Source organism: Acartia tonsa, chromosome 8 (assembly GCF_053477335.1).
Source record: "Acartia tonsa isolate MP-2025a chromosome 8, ASM5347733v1, whole genome shotgun sequence".
Lineage (NCBI taxonomy): Eukaryota > Metazoa > Arthropoda > Copepoda > Calanoida > Acartiidae > Acartia > Acartia tonsa.
Genome location: NC_137267.1, coordinates 20,244,678 through 20,263,866, shown reverse-complemented (window position 1 = coordinate 20,263,866; position 19,189 = coordinate 20,244,678). Strand labels below are relative to the sequence as shown.

Sequence of the window (19,189 nt, the reverse complement as noted above, 5' to 3'; positions counted from 1 at the left end):
AAACTGTTTTCTGCTACTTGGCTGTGTTAATATTCCCGATACTATTGGTTGATTTCTAAAGACCCAATTGAGAGTCGTTACAATGTCCTTGGGATGGGGACATACAGTTATTAAATCCCTTCCCACTCTAGTGTTTTATTCTAATGTATGAAATACATTTTATTTTAATATGAGCCTTTCAATGTACTTTTTTTTATTTTCATAACTAGTTCATTACATTAAAAACATATATATTAAATTTTTACATATTTTCGGTGCTTTTACACAAATTGCCTGTTGAGCACGGAATCTCCATTGCCATATTTTTGGAATAAATAAAAAATAAGAGAGGGGGGATCCTTCTCTTAACTCCTGATGGAGGTCCTAACCTTGCGGGGCTACACTAGCATCTCTTATTTTCAATTCTTAAAAATAGGGGGTTATCAGTGTTCAACGAGGTACTTTGAGTGATAGCGCTATAGATTTCAAATACTGCGTTATTGCACATTATAAAATATATTTGTTATTAATAATAACTTTGTAAAGATAAAAATTAGGAAAAAGTTTGCAGCATCGCTTCGAAACCGCTGGATTAGAACCGGTTCTCGGCCAAACTAAAAACTTATATGTAGCATTGTATTATATCCAGTTTTCTACGAATATAAAAAAGTACAATCATAAGATTAAAACCAGTTTTTACTCCGTACCTTCGGGGATATAAAAAAAACTGGTCTAAATCTTATAATTGTATATTTTTATCCGCGAAAAGTTGTTTATGATACGATGCGATAAATAACTATTACTTTATAAAAGTAAAAAAAACCAAAATAAAATCTATAAGGTATAACCAACTAGCAAATAATTAAAAAAAAGAGGGTAATATATTCCACGAAGATGAATAAGACTAAAATAAGCTACTTTATACATTTTTTAATTAAATAATATAAAATAAGTAATCTATATCAATATCAACTCTGTATTTTTTATAAATTTATGCGGTGATTACTATCATATTACAAAAGGACCTCAAAAAAAAACATTTTGAAAAGACGGTATATTAGTTTAGGTTAAATAGGGATAGAAGGAGCCCCACAGGAATAGGAACCCGTAGGTATACGCCTCATGCAAGGAACTACACATATTTTTAGGGAGTCCGGCGGCCCATTTAAAGGTATGGATGAAAGCGCCATTAATACTACTGCTCCATCTTCTCAAAAACATAAACAGGTTGATCTCCATCATTCTTCAACTGTTTCCTAGGATCTGAACCTAAAATAGATTCAACCGTTTTAATAGAGGCTTTTTATTTTTTATAGTGCCTATAAAAAATAACGTCATATTGGCCTTCGATTGGACAATTAAATGTATACTGGCCTGTCATTGGTAATTTAGTCTGTTTATTGCCCTATCATTGATGATTTGCATTATATGACATAATTTTTATAGGCACTATAAAGAGCTTTGTTTTACTAAAGAAGCTGGGTTTGTGATTCTATATACATAAGATCTCGAAAACGAAAGTAGGTCTACAATTTTTAGGAAAAATGGTAATGAACCAGCACAATAACGGGAATGAATTGACGCATAATAGATGCAACACACTACAATTCACAGACAAAGGTCAAGCAAGCAAAAGGCTGAATGCAGTCGGACTAGATTAAATCCCTCTTCAAATCTATTTATTCATGAGATAAAGATTATGAATATGACCTTACACAGTTACATAAATTACACGTATTGTCTGCATGCTAGAAAACTCCAAATTGCCTAACCTCTTGAAGAAGTAACAATTTTTAGTCAGTCATATGGTTAAGGTTAAAAAAGGACCTTACACATTCAGATAAAAGTTGAGCAATCAATAACTTGGTTTTCAGCATGCTAGAGGGGTTTTGAGGACAGAACTCTAGTTAGACATAATATAAAGAGAACAAAACCTTACACATTTAGACAAAGGTCGGCCAATTAAAGGGTTTCACTCACCTCTTGAAGAAAGCACAAATTTCCAGTTAGTCATGAGGTAAGGATAGAGAACAGGACCGTACACGCGGTGAGCGTTCCATTCCAGCTTGTCAAAACTTCCAGTCGGCACTCCGATAACCATCTAAAAGATGCAGGGATCTTAAGCGATAAGATAATGGACGATAAATTGATATACATCCCCAATAATAACGATAAGAAAATTAACCCTCCTTTAGATTAAGGTTATTGGTTTTATTATTGGACACTACTAGTTTGGAACAAACCAATCAAAATTTATTTAAAGTACCCAAAGTTTCTCAGCCAACGAATAAGATAACAGGGATAAAATTATTTTGGTTTCTATTGCAATTACAATCCAATGTAACCTCTCGCCCTGAAAAGAGGGTTTTTTTAATACACTGCTTCTCTTTAACAAGGGAATGTTCGTCCGTTCATAAATTATAACCGTAGGTATAATTTTGAAAGAGATACAACGTGAAAATCGGTGCATTACCTTTAAACATTTTATTTCTTTAGCTATTTTTCACAAAATTAAAAAGGAAACGTTATTGTGAAAATGGTAATGTCTAGGACGATTAAGTAAGAAGCACTTTAAGTTTTTTTAATAACATATAAAATTCGGATTGTTGTTGAGAATTTTGAAAAATATTCCAATTCTTCAAAATTAATAAACCTAAAACTTTTAACTGTAAATATTCATTCGTACGATTTTCTTAATTGTTAAGCTTCATTAATAAGAATGCTTGCATTCTTTTTTCATTTTTGTACCAAACAACATTTAGGATTATGTAAAGAAGACAAAGTTTTTCCGCAAAAGGACCGAAATTACCTTCCAAATACTTGACCTAATTTGGGCTATGTATGAGCTAGAATTGATATCAAGGAATCTATAGAAACCTCTTAACATGCTTAACAAATAACTCAACACGACCTAAATGTGTTTAAAGCCAAATTTTGAGACGTTTTACTCATGCAAAGTGCATAGTATTGAAATATCAGAGACACTAGGTTGTATCGAGTTATTTGAAATGCATATCATGACGATTCTTTAGACACATTAACATCGAAAATAGATCATACCTAGTCTATCTGAGGTTAAATCTTAGGTAATTTCTGCGCTTTTGCAGAAAAACTTTGTATTCTTTACATGACCTAACATTTCAATTAAGATGTGGAAATAAATTTCTAGCACTCTTGTTTTTCTAAAGTGCCTTTTGTCTCAAAATAAAAGATTAAAATAAAAAATTCCTTGAAATTGCAGATAATTTTTTACCTATAAAAAGTAAGCTCTACAAATCAAAATCAAATAAAATATTTATTTTGCGACACAAAATGCTGTTACATTCATATATAAATAGAAACAAGGATGACAACATCCATAAGTAACGAAGCTCAAAAATTATGGATGGATATTTAGAAAAAATTGAACTATAGAGCAGTTTCATAAAAAACATTAAACTAAAAAATAACGAAACCTTGTTAGATTTTTAACGTGAAAATCTAGGAATCTATCTAGCACATCAACCAATAATCAAATCTTAATGAAACTTTGTGGGTATATGTAAATTGTGAACTTATTTAATCCCTAAAAATATTAGCTATCTATCTCAAATAGGAGAAAAGAAAACCATGAAAACTTAAAAATCTATTAATCGAACTAGCACCCCAACTAATAGGCAAATCTCAATAAAACTTTGTGAAAGTATGCAGAAAATTAATGGATTAAATCCCTAAAATTGCAGTCGTCTATCTTGAATAAGAGTTGAGAAAATCATAAAAACTTTAAAAAGTAGGAATCGATCTAGCACCCCAATTAATTGACGAATCTTAATGAAACTTTGTGAAAATATGAAGAATGTTAACATATATAATCCCTTAAAATTTCAGCCTTCTATCTTTTATAGGATCCGAGAAAATAACGTTTCCCCCTTTCTGTCTCTGACAGACGGACGACATTTCGATTTATAGAGTAGCTTCACTACTAAAAAAAAGTAAATTACTATTGTTACTAATCAATTGGCGTGCCGTAACAGCCATGCTTCACGCCCAACGCAACAATATACAACAATTCTAACTCTAACTTTGAATTAAAGCTTTAAATTCCAATATTTATTCTTGTTTTATTTGTTTTTATTGTAAATATGACTGACATTAATGCCATCATTAATATTAATTTCAATAATCAAAATAGTTTTCACTTGAGAACAAAAGAAAAAAAAAATTGGGGTTTAACTTTAGGTTAATCACATATTAGAAGATAAACTTTTATGATGATGTCAAAGAAGTTTTTGCGTTTAAAAATGTAAAAAAAAAACTATATTCATTTTTTATTTATAATTATAAATACAAAAGGACCAAACAAAAATTAAGTATATAACCATTTATACTTAATTTTTGCAAAATAAATCATAGGTGGACAAACGGACAAAGAGCGTTATATAGCAGATATGCATTGTACATTCATAGATAAAGATTGTAGGATGTGCAAAAGGAAATTTTAAAAATGTACGCATTTCTTTTTGCACATATATAGTTCATAGTGGTTCTAACATGTTTCTACTATTAACACTAGCTGCGCAATTATAATTTAAGAAGGTCAGCTTTTTTTCTCTTTTGTAGCATGACTGACGGACCAAGTAAGTTGTATGCTGGCTACACATTGATACCAAAAAAATCAAACATAAATAGACTAAAAATCACATTTTCCCCTTAGCTTTGTGGAAGGACAGACGAACGGATAGACATAAAGATAATAACAAAGAGGATGTTTGTTTATCTATTTATGCTTTGATAAATCAATAAAATCTGAAGTTAGATAGAAGTTTTGCTACTAATAAGATCTTATTCTAAATTTATACAATATAATCATATTTATAAAGATTATAATGCCCTACAAATGTCTAAGCTTATCTCGGTTGATTACGTTGTTAACAGGGGTTATAGAAATTTAAACATCAATCAAACAAGAATGACAACATCCATAAATAACGCAGCAGATGGTAGAAAAGTTTGCATAACGACAGACGGATTTAGTGAGTTGTAGAGCATTGATGATCAGTAGCCAAATGAAACTTCACACAAAATTTCAACAGTCTATCTTTGATAACAACAAAGATATTAATTACGATATTGATGTATAGACCGATGAAATGATTTAAAGAGAAGATGTACATTTCCCTAGAGAACTTTGATGTCCTATAGTTTCGTGATTTTTTATCGAATTAATTTCGTTGTTGGAATAATCAGCAAAAGAATTAATGTTCCCCCTCAAAAGTTTCATACGGACATACCAACGAACATTTGGAATTCTAAGAGTAGAAAAAGTTACCTTAGCCAGTGGGGAGGAGACACACCAGGCCCTGGCAACTGTCAAGATATCCCCCCAGGGGTTCAAAGCATCACCATATCTACCTAAAAATATATATGGTTACTTTTCTAATTTTTAATTGTTTAGCCAATCCCATGTACCTGCCGGGCTTATACCTGTGGTGCCATTACCCTGCGGGACAACCCAGTACCCATTATAACCCAACCTAACCTGTACGATATATATTATGTATTTCATAATACATCCAAGATTATAATAAACAAAATAACCTCTTCTGCTTAAGATTATTGAATGAAAAGTTTTAAAAGTTTGAACACTAATAATTATTTGGAGCCAACGAATAAGATAACATTGTCAAAAAACTTTGGATACCTGTCTCATACACAATCAATTTTCTCCTATCTCCCTGGTCTCAAGAAAAAGTACTATTTTAAACGAGGGCTGTTTTATAAAGAAAAAACTAGCGGCTACGCCCCCTAGAAGCCTCTAGGGGCACTTAAGTTAGGAGGGGGAAAAGTCGACCTCATCCCATATTAAATTTGAGTTTCAAAAGAATTAAAAAATATTTTGTGTAATTAGGTAAAGAATTGTAGATTGTTTGGCTTCAGATAACCAGTATGTTTTTAATTGGTCTATCACACTAAGTTATTATGACATCTAGTGAGCATTCTTTTAATCACTTTATCTAGCTTATTCCATGTCTAAAAAAATTGGCTACTTTTTATGAATTTTGATTGATTGGTTACTAATAACTTAAATCTACAGAAGAGGTAAGTTTGTATGACATATCTAGATTGGGATGTATTATGCAATATTGTATATTTCGTTCATTGTCTTTAAGATCCTTGCTTTAGACTCAACATTGAATATAATTAATAGAAAAAAATAGAAAATTAAAATAGATTTACTCCTTCCCTAATTATAAATTATGGGTGGAATACGTTGGACACTTTTAGTTTGCACCGATTAATCCATATCAAATATCAAACAAATAATTGAACAAATAATTTAATTCTACAAAAGTGGTGATTTGCTTAATCATTATTGGGGATGTACATATATAAATCTATCGTCCATTGTCTTATCCCTGAAAAATAACTGGCACTTACCTAGTCCTGAGTGCTCTACAGATGAGAAAGTGAAGACATAATCAAATTTTGGCAGGGATCCATCAATATAACGCTTCCTGAAAAAGTAAAATGTTTATAAACCTCTTAATAATTACAGTCGATTCATTCTTTAGGTGCAGATGGTTATTATTATTTTTTTATGCAAGTTAGAATTGTCTTGTCGAATTTCAATTGATATGAAGATTCCATTAGATGTTAGGCATAATTTAGAAAGAGTAATAACTCTAAAATTATTATCAAAAAGTCCGTATGTCCATTTTAACATTAAGATTTGGTGCCTCTTTTGAAAACTTTTTTTTATTCCGCTTTTACATTACAGGTGCATCTAGAGAATAAGAGCACATTCTGGTAATTAAAGAAATATATTATTATGTTTTATAGATAGTTTTCCGCGGAAGGGAACATTATTTTTATGCGTTTATTTTTTACGTGACTAAACACTTTTCCTTGATTTTTTGTATAGGGATAAAGAATATTGGAAAGATTTTTATTTGGGAACTGATCCTACGTAAAAAGAGTCCTTAGAACATTCATGGAAAAATACACGGCAACGTTGTAGAACATTTATTTTTGACGTTGAAAGATAGTTATGTTTATAAGTAGCGCAGCATTGGAAGTTAACAATAGCTTGGATTAAAAAAAAGAACAGAAAAATGTAAATTTGGAAGTTGGTAAAATTGAGAATATACTAAAGAATTAAATAAACGAAAAACGAAAAATTCTAAATAGAATAACGAAACCTTGAAATGATATACAAATAGATTTATTATTACTTGGATCTTTTACAAGATATTTATGTCCTCGAATAAAGTGAAACATGCAGCGTTTCATTCCTTCCCATCCCTTTACCTCATCCCCTCCCCTCCTAATTTATAAACGAATTGAACAATAAATAACAGTGGAAATAGCAACCTAAATTGACGACTTTCCCCTGTCATAATATCCACGTATTTTTTACATCCTTTGATTTACAATATTGTTGGAAGATTGGGGAGAGTGAGAAAATTGCACATATTTTTGCAATTGCTTAACGGGATGTATGTATGTAGACTAATTAGTTATAGAGTCGCTGCACTGGAGAAATATAATCTCATAATAATAGTAGGGTTTTCAGATTGGAAATTTTCGATGATTTTTAAAAAAATATTTTTGTCGATACTAAAATCTAAATATAAGAAAATCTTAATAAATGCGATTAAAAAAATATTTTACGTAAAGTGATTCCTTTTTTGTATACGGACTACAACAAAGTTGTCCATAGTTGCGTATTATGAAAACGCTTTATTCAAAAGTAACCGGTTGTATGTGTGTCTGTGTGTCTTACAGTCTATATATAAATGCCTGTTTGTGTAGCGAAGATCTACCCTCCCAAGAGAAATCACCTAAAATGTTGATGGTCTAACATTACCCCTTCCACTTAAAAGAAAAAAAAACATTTTAAATCCGACAGTAAAAAACTTAGTCAACAAATCATTTCTATCAGTTATAAGTGTCTTATAGACAATGTTTTAAAGCTAGTATGTTTTTCAACCTATTTTTAAAAAATACACTATTCTAAGACATATTTTGATTTTAACAATTATTTTCAATTCATTTTGTCTCTTGTAGAAGTGAATCAAGCAATATTAGCTTGGTCGTTTTAGACAGACAGGCCACTTCCCCCCATCTTAAGAGTAGATATGCTATCAAAATATTTAACTAATGACTAATTTTTATAACGCAAAAGATTTAAGAAATATGTTTTTTATGATATTAACCCATTAAGATATTTAATGGTTTCTGTCTAAATGTTTTCAACGCCTATAGAAAGGCAAACATAATATTTTTCTTTAATACGTTTTTGAGCATATAAATATAATTCTTACTAGTAATAGTTATTTCTCGCATTTGATTATAAACGGCTTTCCGCTGATATAGAAAGTACAATTATGAGATTAAAACTAGTTTTTTTAGCCCCGAGGTGCCAAAGGCACCGGCTAAAAAACTGGTTTTAATCTTATGATTGTACATTTCTATATTCGTAGAAAGCTGGATATAAAACGATGCTAAACATAATTTTTTGGAATGGATAAGAACCGGTTCCTATCCACCGGATTCAAATGAATACGAGAAAATCATTTTATAACCATGGATGGTACAATGAAATATGAATTAATTTACCTCTCATTATGATAAAAAAAAATGACCCCATGTTATGGTCAAGATTATTAGACAATGATGCTTTGTATATTGAAATCAACTTAGACACCCAAAGTCTTTAAGGCAACGAATGAGCGAACGTGATTATAAAGAATAGAATAATTTGAAGGACTTCCTTCCGTTAATATGCAGAGAGGGAGGGGACAATGTACGATAAATAAATGCACTTGCACACCCACAATGATGATTTATACAATTACTCCTTCTGTAGACAAAATTATTAGTGTTAAAGTTTCACAAATTTGAAACCAACGAATAAGGGAACGTGAGTACCAGTTTTTTTCCTATTTCCCATCCCTTGCCTCTCTATCTTTAAACTATAAACATTATTGAAAATTTTTCATTAAGAAGAAATATTGCATTTATTTTCACAAATGATCATATTATTTATCATTTAAAGTTAATCTTTTTTTAATTATAATAAGTAATTAATTATTAGTAAATGCAGGAAGAAAAATTAAAACCATAACAAAAATGAAACATTTACTATTTTTGTAGCCCAAAAATTAATATAAGGAAAAGAGAACAAACTTAACTTTACATCTTTCTACTTTTGAATATAAAAATTTCTAACAAGGACGTCCAAGCTTTTTTATTTGGGGGTGGGGGCGTAAAAATTAAAAATTGCAGGTGCCCCCAAATTCATTTGGTGATGGGGGGTAATCACTCATTCCCTTGGACATCCCTGTCTAAATTGAATCATTGTGATAAAATATAAAGATTGTTTGCTAGAAATTTCTTTTAGGTTATTTTGTCTTACAGCCCATCTAGGGTAATAGAGCAACCTTCCCCCTTTCCCTTTCAATTCACATCATATTGACCGCTTGCCCTTCATTTTTTGTACATCCATCTTAAAGTAAACATATACATATTTGTTTCTTAGTGAATTGTTAGTACCTATTTAATGATTTTTATTAAAATTATTTGTTATCAAAGTTAATTTTTACCTATAAAGAATAATTTATATTATAATAAGTATTTTTTACTTGAAATATATTATGGAATAAACTTTTTTCCTTTAGAAAGATTTCTAACAGATTGTTTTTTAAATAAAAGTATTCTGAATTTACCTGAAACCATCTGGTTGTATGAATTCCAGTCCAGGATATTCACTGCGGAACCTAGAAAATTTAACATGTTTTAAATACAAGGACAATAAATGTATAAGTATTTTCCAGACAATTATCTACCCCAAATAGCAAGGACCCTTATGTTAGGAGACAAAAACGATTTTCATTTAACTTTGTTGTATAATATTTTGTGTGTAACTATCATTTTTTTGGTTAGTTTTAAACTGAATGGTTAAAGTTGTGTCAACTCTTTTTCTTTTCGGTTTTATAAGATCGACAGATAATTTTCGAAATATTTTGAAATCAATAAACAATTAAAAAGTATTAATTCAGATTTTTTCAATTTGCTTTTTGTTCTTTTGTGTGGAAATAGCTGCGACTTTGTTTACCGCAACTAATAAATTTTATACTTACTTTCCATATTCCAAAGTAAGAACATATTTTGGAGACCTAAAAAAATTGGGATTGTTATGATCATTTTTTTAGCCAGAATTTTAAGCCTTATAAGTTCAAAATTGATTTTCTTTTATACTGCACTGTACTATATATATTAAACTAGAGGCTGTTCCCCTAGCATCTAGGTGCTCTGTTTTTAATCTGTGAGAAGCATCCCTAAAATTTAGAAGCCAACCAATTCAATAGTTATTGATATCTTAAGCTACAGACAAAACAAAATCTTACTACAATACATATTTTGTAGGATGGTAGATTTTAATAATTTTATATGTTGCATTGAAGTTTTAAAGAATTTAAAATATTCTACAAGTACTATGATGTAAATAAAATCGAGTAATCTGGAAAAATCCATTAAAATTTTGTGGAGCTTCTCTAAAATTGACTTACTTTGTGAGTATGATAGCTTCTAGCCATGGCTGTTGGGTTCCTATTACAAGGATGTTTGCACCTTCTAAGCTCATACCCTCAATGGCCTGAAAAATCATTTAGAATGTAAGAAAAAAAAGAATATTTTTTATGAAAACTGGTGCCTTTTTAGTTTAAAAAAGACAAAAAATTACATAAGACGTCTAGATATAGTTTTCCAGTATGGCTTTGAAACTGATAAATATCCGATTCTCAGCTATACTGAAAAATCATGTATAGCAAATAAATACAGAAAATTTTCCTAGAATATTAAAATAAAAAATTGTACTTGTTACCAAGTAAATTTATTATGATTTATGTTTTTTGAGCATAGTACAAATTTTCATATCTTCAAAGACAAATTTGGTTCTGACATATTTTACAATAATAATTAAATCTTTACATACATATATCTATACGAAGAAAACGTTTAACTATTCAAAATATTTGTACTCTTAGTAGCGAAGCTACTCTATAATTCATTTTGACCGTCCGTCAGTCAGGAGGAATGAGATTTTTTTCCGAATGTTACTTAAGATAGACGACTGAATATTCTGTAAAGATCTCATATAGCAATGAGCATCAAGTTTCTAATTTACTTGGTCCGTCCGTCTGTCAGTCTTGCTACAAAAATATGAACATGCACGCTATGAAACATTTTGCAAAAATTTTCCCAAAGTAAACTTATTATTGACCAATGAGCCCCGTGTCAGTATTTTTTTGCTCTGTAGCCAAGAGAGGTGGGGCTGAGGCATTGTTGATGTTGATCCTGATCTTGTCTTGTTAAGGAATGTTGCTGCTGATGGTGATGGTGACAGAGATGATCTGGTAGAGTTCAGAGAGGAGGATCAAGCAACACTAGAGTTGGTCAACTGTGGATAAATGTCTGGCACTCAAATCCCCAACACCCTACCAAACAAGGGTTGAGCTTGAGTTGGGAAGCTTGCAGGTATGTAAAGTTTAATTTATTAGTGTTAAACAAAAGAATCTTAAGTCAAGTCTTTAAAATAACTGTTGATTCATCATCATCATCTTCCAGCTCCTCAAGTATATCTATTTTAGAGCTGCAGCTGCTGACAATCACAAGCAGACAAGGTGCACCAATTGACAAAGGAGCACCCATTGACAAAGGAGTACTAGAGGATGAGACAAGAGTTGATTGCTGATGATCTGATGATCTGATCAAGATAATAATATAGTTGATGATGATACCAAAGATGATGATTTTTTAAAATTAAGGCAAAGAGTTATATTATTTTACTAGCGGCTGCGTCAACAACATTTTGGGAATCTATATTCAAAGGAGGAGAAGTAAGGGGGCAGACCAATAGCCTATAATTAACCCAATACTTATACTTAGAATTAAGATACTAGGACCTACTTAAAAAAAAATAAAATTGGTAAACTCAATTGGTTCAGTCGTTAGCGAGGTCTTTAGAGACAAACAAAATTTCCCTAATTTTAATAAAAATTCTTTTCAGAATAATAATTTTGTAAATGGTCTAAAACCATCCCAATAACCATATTTAGAATTAAAATACTGGGATCTACGTGAAGCTAACCAAAAATGGAAAACTCATTTGGTTCATTTATTAGCGAGATATTAAGGGACAAACAAAATGAAAATGATTTTAAGAATAGTAATGTGTGTCCTTTACATAAATACTTCTTACACAAACGTTTTATTTTTTTTCAAATTTTCTTACATCTTATAAAACTTTACTGATTTTGACATTATTCATAAATGAACATTACATATAGTACATTTTGTAATGTTTGCCTGACGTAATACATTGCATTGAAAAGGACAGAATTTTTATAAATAAGTGCCCCCTAGAGGCCTCTAGAGGCACTTGAGGAAGGGTGGGGTGTACCCTCCCTTAAAATAGCAGTAAACCTTCCAATGACCTATGAGAAGCTATATTGTAAAGAGGAACCACATCGGTTCAGTGGTAGCAAGATTCTCTGGTACAGACAGACAGATAAACACACATACACAACGTGTTACTTTATTATTAGTGGCACAGAAAATGTTTGTTTTTTTTATTTTAAATAACTAATTTGAGAAATAATTTGTCTATGTTGCGTTCAGGTCTCTACGCAAAAAGCGAGAATATTTTTAAAATGTACAATTTTTGTGATTTCTCTTGTGAGGGTGGTGGTACCCTACCCCAAAATAGTTATAAACCATCCCGGGACCTACCCTGTTAAAAAGAACCCGATCGGTTCAGCGGTTAGAGATCCTTCGGTACAGACAAACAAACAAACATTATGTTACTTTATTATAAGCATATGGATAATGATTAAAATCTAATATATAAATATGGAAAATCTTGACGCTAATTTTCTTAATTTACCAATAAAAACATAGTTTGGCCATTACTGAGATAAAGTTACCTTAGCAACATCTTGACTGCCACCTGCATAGCTGTCATACGGATATCCAGAATTATATGCATCAACTAACAAATTTTAATTAAATAAATAAAACATAATTACTTGGATTGTTATTTGGTAAGGGCAATGTTTAACTTATTTTTCAATTATCATCTGCATTAAAAACTGATAACTTATGTTACTGGCATTTAATTTTTTCAGAGAGGTGAGGGTACCTTCAAGCTAACTTTTTGGAGGAGAGATTTTAAGAGATATTATATAGACAGACAGTCATCATCTTACTATTGTAAACAGGATTTGGGATTTGAATTTTGTTAGGTAATTTTGACCTAAAGACAGCATTTGATACGATTCATTTTTCTAATATCTTAAAGGTTTCGTGATTATTTATTGTGTTTTAACTCCTATTATGCGGTTAACAATAAAAACATCAAACACTTTTATTGCAAGACGTATGTCTATAAGTCCTTAATGTAAGCTTTTACTACGCTTGCTAGCAGCAAAGCATATTTTGTAGGGATAGGCAGCCGCTTGCAAGCCTCGGAGGAATTAACTTTTTACAAATTTAAAAATTAGCTGGATGTCTAAACATGACCAAAATATGAGAATCCCTCTTCATTTCTAAAATTATTAAAGCATCCAAACGGGTATATATTTATATTTTAAGTTTCGTCGCGGCTGCCGAGAACTGATATTTTAGCAGGAAAATCAGCAATTCTCAAAAAAAAACTGTACTTACTATAACTCTGAACAGAAGATTTAGAGAAGACATATTCGGACCTTCCACTTCCGTCCCCAGAATTATCTGGAAAAAAACAGAATGTAATCAAAATATTTATTTCAGTCAACATATAAAACCAATAATAGTTATTTCTCGCATCGTATTATAAACGGCTTTCCGCGGATATAGAATGTACAATTATGAGATTAAAACTAGTTTTTTTAGCTAGTTTTTTTAGCCCCGAGGTGACGAAGTCACCGGCTAAAAAAACTAGTTTTAATCTTATGATTGTACATTTCTATATTCGTAGAAAGCTGGATATAATACGATGCTAGACATAGTTTTTTCGAATTCGGATTCGAATGAATACGAGAAAGATATATTCTTTGTTTTCATTAAGTTTCAACAACTAATTGTAATTTACAAAAGGGGTAATTTTTTTTGTTAATGTAAATTAATTTATCGGCCTTTGTCTTATCCCTTAGATCCCTGGGAATGGTCGTCTGGGGGGTAAAGGGGTGATTAACCCCCCCCCCCCAATAAAAAAGCTTAGACGTCCTTTTCTATATGATATAAAGATTACCCCCCAGAAATGAATTTTGTACTTTAAATTCCCCGATCCCCCCCCCCCCAATTGAAAAAGCTTGGACGCCTTAGATCCCTGGGTTTGTGTATGATAGTTTGGTGTTGTGGTTGTTGGTGGTTATCCTTTAGCCGATTCTTGGATTACAATTTCTAAGAAACCACTTCAGGTATACCAGAGGCGTGTAGAAATGGGTGTAAGGGGTGTAATCACCTCCCTGGCAAAACTAATGAAAGTTGTTACACCACCATTGAGTTTCCTTCCTCTACACCCCACTGGTACCCCTTTTTCTGCAACCAAAAATCAGCTGAAATAATGAAAAACAAATTTTATTTCTACAGCTTGGTTATGGAAAGAAAAAAAATAAATTACCTAAAAACCATTCACCAATCTTCACTTTTCCATAGTGAGTATATTCTCCCTAAAATAATTTTAAAAATGTCTATTCTGTAACAAAAATTATCTCCCTAAATTTTATATAATAATTCTAAATATTTAGCTTTTTTATTAAATGATAACCTAAGTAAAAAGAGAATTTTTGTCTGCAGAAAAAAACTATTTGGCCATAAGAACATACCCTTGATATAAAGAAGCTGAGCTACTAAAAAGTAAAATAACAAAGTTGTTTTGACTGTCAGAAAAATTATAGGCAAATAAATAGAAAAATAACCTTCAGTTGAATAGGAATATCATGCCAATCCAGAGGAGCATGGCCGCTCGGCCGGTCAATCTCATCACTGGCAAATATACTGTCACAGTCAACCTAAAATTAAAATATTTGTTTTAAAAAAAAGGAATTTTAAATTACAGTTTTAATGTTATTGGAAGAATATTATGTTGTATTTGTGTTAAAATGCAGAAATAAGGTATAACCAACAGCGTTTTCGTGATTTTTCTTTCCAAATTAATTTTGTTGTTGGTATAAGCTGGTTATAATGTTGTTTTAAAAAGTAAAAGATATTTTAATTCAACCTTAAAGTATAGAATTCAAACAGAATTCTTTTTAAATCTTGTTTTTAGATATATTAAAAAAAACACCTTTTCTCAGTTTAATGTTATTTTTGCAAGGATTAAGTACATATAATTAGTATTTTCTGTATTCCTTCTGGTTAATTAAGATAATAGGAAAACGCAGTTTCATTTCAATCACCCTGTATTGTTTAATACGTTAAAGCATGAATTCCATAAAATTTACCTTTGAAGTGACCGTTCCAACAATACTGCCAGGTAGGATTGGTTTACTCAGGTTGCACAGCTCTCCACAAAATTCAAGAATATTTTTATGTCGCACGTCTAAATATAATATCAACTAGAGACATCTGTTAATAATAGACTAATTTCATAGTCATCGAAGAAATTGCCTTGTTTTATAAAAACAACGCAACTTTTCTCATTTTAGCTAATTTTGAAGACTTTTGGGGAAAGCGCAGAATGTCGTTATACATGTTTATTATTAAATGTAACAAACCTAACTTGTCTCTTGTAACTTCTGGTGGGAAAAGGTTGTAAATTTGTTCAAAATGGCTCAAGTATATCTGAAAGTAAATAATCTACTTATATGCCACTAATCAAGGTTTTTAATAGTTTATGTGAGGTCCAATAACATATCTAGAGTATAGTTGTATATACAAACAACTACCTCCCTTCCTATTTCATCGACCCTTTTGTCTGCTTCTTTATTAATTTCAGCTACTTGGCTGTGCAGTGTTAATATAAGCGACACCATTGGTTGATTTTCAATTACCCAATAGAAAGGTTGACGCGATGGGGAGATAAAGTTATTTAACCCTTTCCCCCTCTAGTGTTTTACTCTAATGGTCCAATTAGGTATCACTTAAACAAAATTTTTATTAAAAAATCAATTTTTACCTTTCTTTCTGAAATAATAATCATGGACCAAATCTGTTTCACAATTACCTAAAATAAACAATATCAATTTTATAAGGTGAAGTTTAGTTTTTAAAAAGGCAAGATTTAATAAAAGTACCCAAAGTTTTCAAGCCAAATAATGAGAGAATTTGATCTTAAACATTTGGGTAAAAGGGTAATTTTACATGTGTGTCATGTGTATTGGCCAGATTTAAGGCTGTTTAAACTAAAATTATCATCATTATGTCATCCTTGTTTTATTGAATTTAGATGGTACTTTTTTATGTAATAGATAGAAGCCTTTTAATATAATTAGTTTATCCAATTTATTTTAAATTATAATTTGTTGTTTAGACAGTCACAACACAAAAACATAATATCAAAAGTTCCAGGGATCTAAGGGATAAGACAATGGCCGATACATTGATGTACAAACTCAATGATTGTACACAAAATTTCCCTTTTTGTAAATAACAAGTAGGGATTGAAACGATTGGACACTCAATTTAATTAACCAACCAATCAAAATTCGAAATAAAAAGTCCCCAAAGTTGGCAAGCCAACAAATAAGAAAACGATATAAAACTTTGGGGACTGGAGTAATAAACATCCCATTGATAAATATCTCTTTGATTTATTTTATACTTTATGAACATGAACCCAAAAAAAATATAGAACAAACGGACAAATATAGACTATTCAACCTTATTAAAAAAACCTGGCAAAAATTCTGTATAAAAATATCAAAAAGTTAATTGAATTTAGGATTTTTTAATATGGACATACTGACATTTTAAAACTTTATTAGAAAATATCCAATCAAAATTCTATTTACTTTTGACTTATAATAATAAAAATTTACCAAAGATAAAAGAGCCCCGACCAGTATGTAGCAGATTCGAGTCCCATTTCCCTTCAGTATTCTCATATTTTTGCCGTTTAATAATCCAAATAGCATCTGAAAACGATGATACAACTTATTATTTGCCGCTAAAATAAACCAATCACATTTCTCCTATTTAAAAGATATATCCAATAAAATGCTCGTATTTTTACATGGTGAAGAGTGATTGGTTAATCTTAGTGACAAATTCAGACAATCGTTAATAGCAATGATGTTTAACCAACAACTAAATTAATTTAAACGGGGGGGGGGGGGGGTAGCTATCGAAGTAAATACTACATTAACCCCTAAAAAAACAGCTTATTGCTTATATTTCAATCAAATTATTTTTTTAATTATCAGGATGGTTATAAAGGATGGTTTTAGGCCTTTTTTCTACCCCATTTTACATTTAATTACAGAGCACTTAGATGCTAGGGGTCTAGCCAATAATAAAATATGATAAATTTTAATGGAATTATAATAATCAAAATCAGTTTTATATTTGAAAGCTTTAATATAAACACAACATAAATTCTCAACGTGAAATATTACATGGCAATTTTATGGATGGATAATTACAACTTAAACAAAATTTATCACTATACGATCTTTTTAATAGCTGTTGCTACAATTAAATATTACGACATACTGAAGTACCGTAGTGAAGTAGTTTGTTTGGCTTTTACAAACGCACTAAAAACGCACGCCTTTTTCCCCTACGATTTTTACTACTAAAGTTAGCAGAGGTTATACGTGTATGAATAATTACTTAAGTGTTTTTCTAGTATGGATTCGAAACCGATTAATATCCGCTGGATTAGAACTGGTTCTCAGCCATACTGAATCATGTATAGCATCGAATCATAAATAATTTTCACAAATCTTAAAATAAAAATCAAAAAATTAATTAGAGTTTTGTTAGCTCAGGTCTTCGGCTAACAAGACTCGTTTTAATCTTATAATTTTTGCTTTAAATATCCGCGGAAAGATGTCTATAAAACGATGCGATAAATATTTATCATAAAGTTTTATTTCATCCTACTTTTGTATATGTATTCAGATTTTAATTTCATGATTATCAAAAATTAATTAAATTTATAAAGATTCTTATTTATGAACTAAATATTATTTAAAAACAAAGACAACAACATCAATAAAGAAAGCTTAAGTAATCAAAATATTAGACAAACGAACAACCTTATAATAAGGTAACAGGATGCCTTTCTGGCTAACCGCTGAACCAATCGGGTTCTCCTTTGCAGGGTAGCTTCTCATAGGTTCCGGGAAGGTTTAAAACTTTTTTGGGTAAGGGTACCACCACCCTCACAAGAGAAATCACAAAAAATGGATAATATGTAAAATATTCTCGCTTCTGTGTAGAGACTTAAACGCAACATAGACAAATATTATTTCTCAAATTAGATATTTGAAACAAAGAAAAAACTTTGTCTTAATCCTTAAGATCTATAACGAACAAACTCCCTGAGTAAAATGGCTAATAATTTCACTAGTAAACATCAATCCCGCAAGCTGCTGTGCTTAATTAAACTATAGTACACCTATAAGCCTCACTAATAAATGGTTCTTAAAATCATAATGTCATCTTCTACTACAACAGTTGTCATGCTAGTAAGAAAAAAAACTTTAAATCAAAAAAATGTTTGTCCATTTTATTATTTTAATTATAACTTGTTTCTAAGCTTTTTACAAAATAAAATGAAAAATTTTTAAGCACAAGTTATTTATATTTTTGTAAAATTTATATACAATGTTTAAACACAATAAATAATGCTTATAAGTACTGCAACAATTATATGATAAAGAACAGCAAAGTCTATAGATGTAATAAAGCAGGAAGGATATGACTAAATTTCCTCACTTTTTTGGACGGAGGTGCTGAATTGTATGCGGACAAACCATAATCATAGAGAAGCCGCGCTGATAAAGACATTTTTTAAGGAGCGCGATGACTTGCAATTTAATACTTCCCTGTGACAGGCCTCTGGTGTTCTAACATTCCTCCTAATAATTTTTGCTATTTGTATCAAAATAATTAACTCTAAGCAACAATAATAATGAAAAACTAAATAGCCTAACTAAAAACATCCCAAGAATTTAATAAAGCTTCCATAAAAAGAATAACTCAATTGGTTAAGTTGTTAGCAAGATTTTTAGAAACAAGCCAA

General features: G+C 30.6%; 1 protein-coding gene across 1 annotated transcript; it reads right to left on the bottom strand.

The window, feature by feature from the left end:
• Positions 1 to 857: 857 nt before the first annotated feature.
• LOC145326197 (uncharacterized) lies at positions 858 to 17,071 on the bottom strand. Its single transcript, XM_080169361.1, has 15 exons — positions 16,980 to 17,071; positions 16,118 to 16,165; positions 15,717 to 15,783; positions 15,444 to 15,541; positions 14,919 to 15,011; positions 14,621 to 14,669; positions 13,684 to 13,749; positions 12,945 to 13,009; positions 10,530 to 10,615; positions 10,101 to 10,136; positions 9,687 to 9,737; positions 6,397 to 6,473; positions 5,288 to 5,370; positions 1,960 to 2,080; positions 858 to 1,248 (listed from the first exon to the last, which is right to left on the bottom strand). Exons 1-15 carry the CDS (start codon positions 17,043 to 17,045, stop codon positions 1,175 to 1,177), a joined length of 1,080 nt encoding a protein of 359 aa, XP_080025487.1. The 5' UTR covers positions 17,046 to 17,071; the 3' UTR covers positions 858 to 1,174.
• Between the last annotated feature and the right edge of the window lie 2,118 nt (positions 17,072 to 19,189).

What these genes read in the sequence shown, in the direction of transcription:
- LOC145326197 (XM_080169361.1), bottom strand. Translation starts at nt 17,045, where the DNA reads ATGAGAATACTGAAGGGAAATGGGACTCGAATCTGCTACATACTGGTC. An exon ending in TTATTATTTCAGAAAGAAAG is followed by an intron (nt 15,784 to 16,117) that starts GTAAAAATTGAT and finishes ATTTACTTTCAG; the next exon opens with ATATACTTGAGCCATTTTGA. An exon ending in ATCTTCTGTTCAGAGTTATA is followed by an intron (nt 13,010 to 13,683) that starts GTAAGTACAGTT and finishes AAAATTTGTTAG; the next exon opens with TTGATGCATATAATTCTGGA.